The sequence below is a fragment of the Wasmannia auropunctata genome, unplaced genomic scaffold (assembly GCF_000956235.1).
Source record: "Wasmannia auropunctata unplaced genomic scaffold, wasmannia.A_1.0 LD336061.1, whole genome shotgun sequence".
NCBI classification, from domain to species: domain Eukaryota; kingdom Metazoa; phylum Arthropoda; class Insecta; order Hymenoptera; family Formicidae; genus Wasmannia; species Wasmannia auropunctata.
This window is the reverse complement of record NW_012026829.1, coordinates 1,076,548-1,089,293: the sequence shown is the minus strand read 5'-3', so window position 1 is coordinate 1,089,293 and position 12,746 is coordinate 1,076,548. Positions and strand designations below refer to the sequence as shown.

General features: G+C 46.7%; 1 protein-coding gene across 1 annotated transcript in view; it reads left to right on the top strand.

Moving 5' to 3' along the window:
* The window catches only part of LOC105450431 (RNA-binding protein MEX3B), a 35,224-nt gene extending 28,633 nt beyond the window's left edge, over nucleotides 1-6,591 (top strand). Inside the window, exon 2 of the mRNA XM_011690266.1 lies at nucleotides 3,699-6,591. Within this exon, the coding sequence (XP_011688568.1) occupies nucleotides 3,699-4,687 (989 nt within the window). The 3' untranslated portion in view covers nucleotides 4,688-6,591. The remainder of the gene's footprint in view (nucleotides 1-3,698) is intronic.
* The last annotated feature ends 6,155 nt before the right edge of the window (nucleotides 6,592-12,746 follow it).

Sequence of the window (12,746 nt, the reverse complement as noted above, 5' to 3'; positions counted from 1 at the left end):
GGGGAGAGGAGCGGCGGTGGTGCTCGGCCGTTGCATTGTGGGGGTGTTGGCCTTCAACTTGACGGCGCAGTTTCACTGACCTGCCTGAGAAACCCGCCAGCTCCGTGTGCCGGGGACCTACGGGCGCATCCACGATGCCAAAGGGTACCGCTACTTAAGAGTCCATCGGGCCCTAAACAAACTCCGCTGTCGCCGAACGACCGAGAGAGAGGAAGCCACGCATTCGAGATGTTAACTTTGTAGCTTCTCGATGCAGTTCGACGGCCGGCACGGGTGAAAAGCGGGTGTTTCTAAAGAATTTCCTGTTGGTACGAATTTTTCTCAAGAGAGATCAAATATAGAGGTCGATTCTTCACAGTCATCCAGTTTTAAAATATCGTTTTCTAATAAAAGGGGAAAAAATACAAGTAGAATTTTTAAAATAAAACTGAAAATATATACGATATCTTTTTCTCATATATAATTTTGATATAATTTTAAAATATTGAATATCTCAGTGCTCAAAGTTTGCGTAAAGATTTCATTTTTCCATTATAATTTTTCGAGAATTCCTGGTTGAAGTCTCAAGTAGATCTCTAAGGAGAAGTGTCTCTCCGTTGGGATATTCGGTGGGCGTAATTAAAGCAAAGACGAGCAGATGGCCCACGAATGTCTCTGTCTTTTCTTCGTCGAAACATGTTACTTTGACCTTTCCAAGAAGTACAGTAGCAATAAGAATTAGATTTTCGAAAAATTTTCTCAAGCGTCTATGTTGTTAAAATAATTTTCAATAAACTGTCTCGATACATGAGCAGTTCTGAAATAATGTATATAAGAGGATTATCAAAAGGAAAAGAACAGGATACGATATAGGGTTTAGCAAGGACAAATTTAGAAACGTCGACGCAGCCTATATATTCGACGCCCTGTGCACTCGAGTTACACGGAGCGTCTATAATGCAGCCATGAGGCGCGTGGAAGCCTGTAACTATTGATCCTGTAGCTCCCTTTGGGGAGCCGCTGCTGCTGCTGCTGTTGCTGCTGCTGCCGCCGCCGCCGCGCCGCTGCCGTTGCTGTTGCCGTTGCTGCTGCGGATTTTAGCAACGTCATTCGAACGCGTGATGTATCGTGGGAATGGAGAGACACGACTCCATCGAATAGCATTCGTTTATGATTGTACTCACAGCCGGGTACCAACCGTGTGTTTCATATGCGCATCAGTCATGAATAAACGAGCCCTCTTTGACAGACAGAAAGAATATATTTTGCGGTCACTTCGTTGGCAATTATTCTCTAACGACATGACGGAATCTCCCCGAGTCCTCGTCGGATCTTTGTCGCGATTGCATTTGAACGAACTGAAGTGTCTAATCGTTGCGTACTCCGTGCGCACTCGAGCCGAGCTTGATATCGAGAGTCCGTATTCGAATCCGGATTCGCTGGTCTACGTTTCCACGCGGTACGTACGGAACACACGGCGCGGCGGATCAAGAAAGACCGACCGAAAGGCCCCGGACTCGTTCCTTTCGATCCTCTCTTCTCCGTCCTCTCTCGGTCCCTTAGACGAGGCGAACAAAGCAAAGGGTCCCCGAGCAAGCAGCGTTCTCTCTGACGGACGGGGCCTTCTTTCTTTCTCCTCTCTTTCCCTCTTTCTCTTTCTCTCTCTTTCTTTCCTCTCCTCTCTCTTTCCCTATCTCTTCGTCTCGCCTCACCTTGGCCGCGGCCCTTCAACTGTCTACGACCCACGCCCCACCTCCTCCTCTTTCTTCGTTTGTGCCACCACCATTGGTACCATCACCAACCACCATCGCCACCTTCCTCGAGGTTCTACGAGCACACGGCAACCTTCCTCGCCTTGGCGGGTCTTCGCTCTCCTGCCGCGCGCCGTATACCTGTGCACAAGTTCGTCTTGCACGCACGCACGCACGCGCGCGCGAGCGCGCTCGCTCGCGCTCGCGCCCAGGTATTCTCCGATCCACCTCGTCCACCTGCCTCTACGTCGACGCGGAGTTATTTAGCCGAACTGAAACCGCTCCGGATCGCTCTAGGCGAATTTCCGGAATAAGGGAGAGAGAACCTTCGAGAAGCGGAAACTCGGCTTGCGAACACGCGGTTCGAGTTGCACGCGAGCAAAGTCCTTTTCGAAGATTTTCTACTTGTCCTTTGTATCTATAGAAATACATAGGGAATCATTCCGAAACCTGAAATGTTTCCAAATCATCTTGAAAATTAAAGTTAACATTGAAGAGGAAAATAAAAAAATTGATATTTATTTTTCTAATATAAAAAAATATGTTTAATAGTCATTTTTAATATACGCACAAATGGTATACGAGTTCTTGCAGCATCTCGCGTAATATGCTGCGACGCAAACGGAATTGCGGCTCTAATAGCATTCACGCCCTCGAGACAACCTCGCGGGCATTCTCGTGCTCTCTGACAAGTCAGTCAATTCCTTTGCCGTGCGCGTGTCGCCAATCGTCCGCCGCCACGTACGTCGCGTTTTCGTTCCGTATCGACATTACGCGTCCGCGCCGCACGGCGGCCCTGAAGAAACGGAAACACCGTCCGTGACATTGCCGTCGTGCATGCATGTCGCGCTTACGCAAAGATATCGCTAGGCGCCTGGGACGCCCTTCGCCTAGCCGGGAGGCGAGTTTCCAAGCGCATTCTATCCGCGCGCACGTGGACAAAGTAATTCCACGGAGAATTTATATTCGCGGCCTTGCTCTCGTCCTCACGCTCTTTTGCCCTGAATTCTGGCGTTGTCGCGTTTCGCTTTCTTACGACGCATGGCGCGCGTTGGAAAACGCAAAATTTGATTTACGAGAGAATGATGAGGGGTGGGGGAAATAGAGAAAGAGACGATCGTATAATGGCGCTGATCGAAAGAGAAAGAGAGAAAGAGAGAGAGATGAAAAAGCTGCGTGGTATGCGATGCAACATACGTACGTCGCCTTCTCTCCTTCCATCGCGACGAAGGAGAGAGTGAACTGAATGAAAGGGAGGCCCGAGAGGGGGAGGGGGAGGGAGAGGGGAGGATAGAGCGAGACCGAGAAGGACGGAGACGGAGAAAGAGAAACGGAAGGTTCCCAGGATGAGCGCGAGAAGGAAACGACGGTGAGGAGCCAGGAGCGCGCGATGGAAGGAAGGAGGGGAGGAGTGGTTCACCTGCATTGCTAGCATTGCGCTGGCTCAAGGCCAAAGAGTCTGCGAGACCGAGGACCAGACCGGGTCGGGACCTCCTTCCTTCCAGTTTCCTGCACCCTGCTCTCTCACCGCGCCGCGCCGCTCTCTCGCCTCGCGCGCGGCGTGCCTACTCGGCGTCGAGTCCTCTCCTTTTCTCCTCGTCTCCGCTCTTTCCTTTCGCGCTATACCCCTCTATACGCAAACAATTGCATCACGGACGCGCTGCTACTTTTGAAGGCTTATTACGCGCGTGTAGGTCGCTTCGTGCCCCGGCACGAAATACGAGAAATAAAAAAGACTCGCCAGCCCTACCCGAGGGGATGCACAGTAGCATAATAACTGTAATCAGTTTTCTCTCATTACGCCACAATACACATTGATATTTTCTTAAACGTTCATTCAATTACGTTTAAAAATAGAAAAGAGCGTAGACGAATAGTCTCTGTTAAATATTTAATAATCTTCGAGCGCGCAGAATCGACGGTGAGGAACGAGTGAATTAACGAGTGTGTTTCTTGGTTTGATTGCAGGCTGCAAGATCAAAGCCCTCCGTGCAAAGACGAACACCTATATCAAGACACCAGTGCGCGGTGAAGAACCCGTCTTCGTCGTCACCGGTCGCAAGGAGGACGTGGCCCGTGCGAAGCGTGAGATTCTTTCCGCCGCGGAACACTTCTCGCAGATTCGCGCGTCGCGCAAGAGCTCGTTGGGCGCTCTCCTGGGCGCGCCGCCCGGGCCACCCGCGTCGGTGCCCGGTCACATAACGATTCAGGTACGAGTGCCCTACAGAGTAGTGGGTCTGGTTGTGGGCCCTAAGGGGGCGACGATCAAGCGAATTCAGCATCAGACGCATACCTACATCGTGACGCCAAGCCGCGACAAGGAGCCCGTATTCGAGGTGACGGGACTACCGGAGAGCGTCGAAGCGGCTAGGCGCGAGATACAGGCCCACATCACCCTGCGTACCGGCACTGCACCCGGCGTCGATGAAACCGCCGAGCTGCTGGGCGCACTCTGCCGCGGCGGTCTTGGCTCGGTTCTCGGTATTCAAGGTATCGATCAACCGGGATCTAACAGCTCCAGCAGCTCTAATGGAGCTTTCTCGAGCAGTGGCAGCTGCAGCAGCTCGTCCAGCAGCACCGGTGGCATGGGGATGAACGACCTCGTCGCCAACATTTGGAACGGCGCGCTGGAGAGGGACGAGGGAATCGGCGAGTCGCCGTCGTTCGAGTCACAGCCGACCTCGACATCGTCAATCTGGTCGTTCCCGAGCGTCGCGCTACCCTCGAGGCCGTCGCCACCGGCGACGGCGAGCCCCGCGTCGCCCACGGACTCGCTTCTGGGCGGCATACGGCGGGATTGCGTCGTATGCGGCGACAAGGAAGTCAACGCGGCGTTGGTACCCTGCGGACACAATCTCTTCTGCATGGATTGCGGCAATCGGGTCTGCGAGACCAAGGATCCAAGCTGCCCGGTATGCTCCAGACGCGTCCTGCAGGTGCTCCGTATCTTCTCCTAAAGAGGGGCTCCGCCGAGTCGCCGCCCGTCAGTCTCCCGTGTCGCGACACCCAGCGCAGCGGTTGCACCAGCAATTTTACCTTCTACCGCTCTGCACGAGCACGGCCGGCTAATAACTGTTCCAGCAAGCATGACGACAACAGTTGGAGAACAACGTTTGGCGCTCGCGACAACGACGATGCTTGCGCGATAATCCTCCTGGCAGTCCTCAAAGTTGGCCTTTTTTCTTCGCTGTCATCGCTGTCGTCGTTGTTGCCATCGTCGTCGTCATCAGCATCATCATCCTACCAGGCCGGTGTGACGCCGTCGTCGTCATCGTCGTCGTCGTCAGGGGACCGAACGCGCACAAAGTCTCAATTCCACGGCTGCCAATAATCTCTTTTAAACGCGACGGGGATTCGCCTCGACGTTATCGACCCGTTCGTGGCCGATCGTCGAGTCCGTCGAGTTCCCGCTGACCGGATACAACGAAGCCAGCTTTTAAGTTCTACGAGATATATATTTAAAGAGACAGAGATAGGGATGTGGAAACACAAAACTCACCCATCGCCATCGTTTCCCTTTACCCTATACTCCATCCCTCCCCACCCCGCGTCCCCTTCCTCATCCCTTGACGCTTGCATAGATTGGGCTCGCGGCTCGTCGAGTACTCTAATAAGTCTGGAGGTATGAGAGAGAGACGGTACGTGGGCACCAAACGAGTAACTCCCACCCGTACCGTCCGGACTAACATGCGAGTAAAAAAAAAGCCTCTCTATTGCCCGCAAAAAATCGACGTTGCAATACTTTGCGACTGATATTACTAGTAGCGAGACTGATGATTACCGAGACGCTACTCTCTTTTCTTTCCACCGGAGGCTACGGGTCCGAAGTGAATCGATCAAGTTGCGGACCAATAAGCCTCATCGCCGAACTTTTTGACTACACTCAATACACCGCCGGTGTTTTTGCTACTTTTTAAAACTCTCTGCTCGTTCCTGAGATCTTTCTTTGGGTCGAACGTTTTGCTGGGAACGGAGGCGGCTTGTTTTAGCATGAATGGATCTTAGAGCTTTGTCGATTTTCCTTTCGTATATATATATATTTTTTTAATAATATGACTGAATGATAAATCACGTTCAAATCATGTCCAAAGAGATAACTTTCGATATTTTGACTGCTTCTAAGCTTCATACGTCATATTCGATCAAAGCATGCTTACATTCGTATCTTCGACTGTCAATCGTTTTAATCGGTGATGAACCAAGGAGAAGATACGTATCTAACGTTTTTTATTTGTCTAACCTGCGATGCTTGATTTTTGTGCCAAAAGGGCTAGACAAAAGAAAAGATTTTCTCGATAATTTCGCAACGATAATTGCGCACTGGACAACCTTGCGATTCTCGCAAAAGCCTCACGTATTTTTCTTATTTTTTTTTTTTAGAAAAGAAAAAAACAAGCGTACAATTGTAGTTTTGATCTCAGCGTTCGCTCGTAGAACGCGCGTAGAAAGTGTTAAGTTCATCGATCCAGAAAGGGGTTTTCCGTTGCCGAGTGTACAATTACGAACTCGACGAACCTGCGAGCTGCGGTCGCTAGTGCGACAGCGAAGATTACCGAGAATTATCTACACGAGTACATGAGTCGCAGACACAGAAATACACGTACACAACATACACACGTACACATACGCATATACATGCCACATACACACTGGACACACTGATAGATGATCTCGCACAGACATCCTACACGTGAAAAAGAGAGGGAAAAGAAGAGAGGGTCACGGGCCCCTCGATTCGCCACGAAATCACGTAGTGAATATATAGCGGACGGCGCGTTCGTTCCACCCGGCTTCCCTCGCCATTAGAGTATTATCTTAAAATGATATCTCTTTATATAAGCGAAATAGTAATGAAAAAAAATAATAGCTCTAATATATTATAAATATAAACATATAATATATTTATATATATATTTACATATATATGTATATGTAAATATATATACACATGTCGTCAGAAAGTCTGACAGTGGTACGAAAGCGAGAGAAAATGGAATGTGTGGATGAGAGGGAGAGAGAGAGAGAGAGAAAAAGAGAGGAAGGGGGAGGGAGAAAGAAAAACATAGGCGGCGAATGATATTTTGTCGACGAGATCTAGATTTTGTATTTTTCGCGCATTTCGCCGATGGGACGACGGGTGGTCTTGGGCCGTAACGCCGTAGAGAGAGGGAGAGAGAGGAAGAGAGAATTATTGACATATTATCTAGGAATATGTTGCACGATGAGTAGAGAAAATGGAAAATTGCAGAAAATTATGCGGATAAAAAAAAAGAGGGAGAGAATAGAACGCAACGCGTAAGTCGAGGGGCCGCGCGTCCGCTCTCGGGCAGGAAGAACGAGCGCAAAAAACGGGGTCGGTCGATGGCGCCGGCAGCTCTAGCGAGTTGTATTTTTCAACTCGTGATAATCGAGCGGATCGCTTAAACTCGACGCTAAACGATACTCGTTTCACGTTAGGGATCGACGATGCATACGTAGTAGTATCTCTTTTTTTTTTTAATTTTTTTTCTTCGTTTGGAAAGACATAATCATATATTATCGCTATAATATCTTGCATTAATATAAATATAAATATATATATATGTATGTATATCGCATGGATGTATGTCGGATTGTGCATCCGCATATACGTCCATATTATTCTATATACATATACAATGCGTCACTGTACCGCTTCCTCTCCGAGATCGCTGGGAGGAAGGACGAGTGCGGAAACGTCTCTCGTTACTTTCAGAGCTGGACGCTAGGAGCTATGACATCGTCCTGTCTCCTCCGTTCTCGTTGGACGAGCCTCGTGCTTTCGCTAGGACGATCTTTTAAGGGCCGCCATTAGATACGCGAGGGTGCAAAATCGCGACGTTCGTCCTTCGTATCCATGAGAGGGAGCTCTCGGTACGTGTCCATATGACCCGTGTTTCTGCATATATAATCTCGTTTCGAAGAAAAGACGAAAGAGGGGAAAGAAGCTAATCAAACCGGGGGGTTTCACGAATGGGGCCCTAACGCGCGTGACAAGACGGAGAGACGATACTCCGAATTTTTAATCCAACAGCAAACGCGGCGATAGCTTGAACGTTAATTGCGGGAGGTGTACAGTTCCGCGCATTTCCGTTTTTTTTCCCTCGCTTCGACATCGAGTTTACTCCACGTTTCACTCTCATCTTTTTTTTTTTGTTCTTAAGCCCCCTCGTCATCGTCCCCTCGATTTCTCCGCCTTCTCCTCTCTCTCCCCGTTCTCCCTTCCCCAAAGTTTCCTTCGTCTCGTCTGCATTTCTATTTTTTTATCAAAAATTCTTGTCAATCGTTGCCATTTTTTAAACGAATATATGCTCAAGTCGCAGCTCCGAATAAGTCGAGATATATAATACATATTACATATATATAAATATATATATTATATATATTTAAATCGCCCATCTCGTGATGGACGTTGGAAGATGAAAAGAGAATATTTTTTCGATTTTTCCGAACACAAGAGACTCGACCTTTTTGTTTATTTTTTTTTATTCTTTAATTTTCGTCGCGCGAAGATGTATATCTGTTCTTCACTGTGTGCCGCTTCATTTCGTGTTTCTCTACTCCAAGTTCCTTTTTACATTTCCTGCATATACCGCGCGAATCTTCGTTCGGTGGACTCCTTATACACATATACAATATATAATACACACACACATACAGGTACTGTCACGCACGTGTGACACACGAACGAAGAATCGCACACTCCACTCACGCACTCACTCCGCACGCGCTAAAACGCACGCTAAAAATAAATTCGCGTACGCACGAGCTCCGGGGGGTGCGCGAAAGACATGCGCGAACGATATTTGTATATTATTATTTGTTACTTGTAATAACGTCACAAACAAACACTTCACGGACACAGAATGAACACACACACATACACATACATATACACACCTGCATACCCATGCGTAACACATGAAAAACACACATGCACCAATAACACGTTGATGCATAACAGAAACGTATATTTATATATTATAATAATCGAGAAGTAAAGAGAGAAAGAAGTTTATTTTATATTTAAGTTCGAGGTAAAATAAATTCTATATTTTTTCTATGTTAAGTATAAAGAAAAAAAAAGATGTGGTAAAAAAGGTATGGTGATGTGGCATACACGCATTCACACACACAATATATATATATATATATATACATATATATAAATTATATTATTATATTATATATATATACACACATAATATAAAATATATTTATAGGTATTCTCTTTAGCATCTACGTTCCGAAAAACGTCGCGCAACCGCGAGCGCGAAAAATGGCAGGCGGCTGGCATAACACGTGCGTATATAATGTAGAACGTGTCAGATAATCTCTTAATTAACTTTTGCTGTAATAAGTCTGAGAATCCGTTTCGAATCTCGCGGGACGCGCGCGTATGCGAGATTTGGAAGGTGACGAAAGAAGGAGAGAGGGCGATAAAACCCGGGGCGAAGAAGGGAGAGACGAACAAGCGCTAATTGAAAAAAAAAGAACGAGTTTTTTTTTAAAGCGGAAAGTCACTCTAGGAAAGCGAGAGACAGAGCGGGGGAGGAAATCTCATCATATTCCACGTATACATATGCGTGCGTTTATACATTTCGATTGGATCACTGGATGTATAGGAGAGAGAAAGATATTACAATAATATATATTTAAATTAGCGATTGTGAGAAAGGAAGAGAGAGAGAGAGAGAAACGAGACGCCGGTATTACTTATTATTCCATGGCGAAAAGTACGTTCTCTATACGCGCGCAGAGAGAAACACATGCGCAAGAGAGAAATAGAGAGAGAAGCGTGAGAACTTCTGGAAACGGAAGGACGAAAAGAAGCTTGGAGTTTAAAAGTAGAGGGTATAGCGAAGGAAATGATAGTAGGTTAAACGGAAGAGAGCGAGAAGAGGGGTGTTAGGGTATAGGGTGTAGGGTGGTTGCCAGAACTCGGAACGTGACGCCAAACTCGAACGGAAGAACGGCGCGTGTGTGGGCGGGGAGCTGGAGAGAGGGGATGCGGAAGACGGATCAAGTTTCGACATTTTTCCTCCTTTTTTTTTCTTTTTTACGATCGTACGTCGGATACTGACCGATGGCGGAGTTCGGGAGTCGGAAATATTCGAGACGTGATATCGAGAGGCGTTTCGAAGTTCCGATAGGGAAATGTAGTAGGTCGCGCGAAGTTTTAGCCTCTAATCATTCGTGTTATTAAGTGGTGCTTTTATAGAAGAAAACGGAGGATGTGGGGAAAAAAATTGAACGGAATGCGTGCGTCATGAAAATCAGCACGTGCAATTTGATTGGCGTCCCTTTCGGTATCGAAGTTCCCGTTTGATTTTTATCGCGCGTCGAGAGGGGAGCTGAAATTCTTCGAGGGAATTCGCGTCGTTACTCAGTCTTCCTTACGGTCGGTCCTCTTTCGAACCGTGTTTCGGCAATTCTCGAGAGTGCACTCTCGAGTGGTAACGACGGGAGGAAAAGGATTTCGGATTAAAACGTTTGGCAATCCACGTGGCCGTCGACGGGGGAGAGGATGGCGGGAGGGGATAGATATCTTGCAGGACGAAAGAGAGCTCGTCGAGAACCTCCGCTAGACTTTGGGACAATCCTGCTGTAATTAATACGTTGAACCAAGGAAGAAAAATACACATACACACGCGCACAGGGATACGAGCATTTAGGTATATTATAGTCTTTACTTTGGCCGAGGTTCCGACACACACCACGGGGGTCGTCGGTTGTGTTATCATCGTTGCCTCACGATCGTCAGCTACGTACACGTGCTCGCGTACATGTACCGCGTCTCTTTCCCGAAACTTGAACCGATACTCGGACACTTAAACGTCGTCGCGATCCAACGTCTCGAATTTCGATCGACTCGGAGAACCGCGCGCGATCCTCCCGCGTTGAGCTCCCGCGAGAATAATCGCCGCGAAGACGCAGAGGCGTCCACGATTGTCGCTTCGTCGCCGTTCGCTCGTCGACGCAACGCCGCAAACGCGGGGTAACGAGGGTGCGGACGTAATTCGCGTAATTTTTAAACAGAGTGCCATACGTAAATCAAAAGCTGACCGCGCACGCGCGCGCCTATAAGTGATAATATAAAACGGGCGGTAGTTTAACTAAATCGTCAATGATAACGAGACGCGAGTCGGGGAAATCGCTGTGACTATTTCGCGGCTATCAAACGTTGATAGCAAAAAAAAAAAAGAGAATTCCTGACATCGCTCTCGCTTCTTTGAGCATTTATTCCTCTTCTCGCGTATTCACGTACGTTCACTCGTGCACCCGTGCTTCGCTCATCGCGGGGGAGGAGGGAATATTCGCGTACGATGCTGTCGAAACGCGGACATAGCGATAATAATGGTAAATAAAAAAAAAGAAGAAAAAGAGACGTGGGCGCATCTAGTTTTAGAGGCGTTCTATAACGAATAGCTTAACTGATAAGAGGTGTCGCGTGTGACATAAGATTTTAATAATTGTAAAATATTAAACTTTAATGATTATAAATATAGCCATTGGCTGTGACCGATAACTGCCATTTTCTTAATCTCGAGAAATAAAGAGGAAAAAAAAGAGTAATAAACGCGAAAGCGGAAAAAAAAGTAGTAAGAGGTACCGTACTCGGGCCGCAAATACACGATTATATGCACACACACTCGCGTGTGCTACACGATGAGAAGCGACTGGGTATACACATTCACACACAGACATAGACACAGAGACATACACGAAGTACGTTTTAAGGACAACAAGATACTCTTTTCGCGCTTACGATCTTCGCGAGAGGAGAGAGACGCGGGAAAACGACGTTTCGCGCGACGTGAATGTGACAAGTATATCGAGCAGGATAATAAGCAGAGAGAAATCGATAACGAGAGCGAATCGAGCACGGTTTTGACGACAGTGGCAACGGAAAAGGTCAGTTTATCGGCGGAAGGGGTGGGGGGGGGGGGAAATGGTTATCGAGACGAATACACACACGAGCAAGCGCCGCGCGAGAAATCGTTTGTCGACCCCTCTCGGCTTCGATCCAGCAGCAACCCCTATTCACCCTCGCGACGATTTTAAAAACTCGAGTAAGGTAATAGAGCAAAGCGTATTGTTAAGGATGTAGAAGGAGAGAGATAGAGAGAGAAAGCGCAGACATACACACATTTTAAACACGACGATACATATCTCCAAGTATAATAATTAAACGTAAGAAAGATTATATAACTTTAGTAGATGGCAGAGTAATAAGGGAATTTACAAAAAAAAGAGATGATAATTTAATTATAGGAAATATATCGATGGATATAAATAGATATATATATATGGAAAGAAGAGAAAAAAGAATAATGATCGTTGTTGCTTGATTTAACTCTATTTACTATATGATTATATTCTATTGAATAGGTATATATAGCTGATGATTAATATTATATTAATGCTGATTATATTATTATTATTATTATTATTAATAAGTTTTATTGCGTCAATGCTTTTTTATCACATGGATATATTATTAATTATTAATATAATTATTATTATTGGTCTATATATATATAGTATATATTTCATGTAGTTTTTGTTTGTGCATAGCGCGTCAGTCACGCAGTATCGAGTTTCTCGCGAGATTCTTCACGGAAACGATCTACGTTCTTTCAGCGAAATTGTTTTATTCGTTAATTCTCCGCGCTCTCTTCGCGCCCTCATCACACCCCGTTTCTCGTTCGAGCGCTTCCCGGCATTTCTCATTTGCGTAGGAAAGAATTAACGTTTCTCTCAGCCTCGCGCCCGTTTTGTTTTCCCTTTCTTCCCCCCTTCCCCCGTCTCCCTCTCTTCTTTTGTTTTATCGTTTTCGTGGCTTGCACGAGCTATATCGGCCGGCGACGATGGATAGTGATTGGACATGAGTGAGAACGTTTCAATATCCCTAATATATTATATATATGTATATTATAAAAATATGATATTACAAACACCGTACACACGCATACAAACACACATATACACACACGA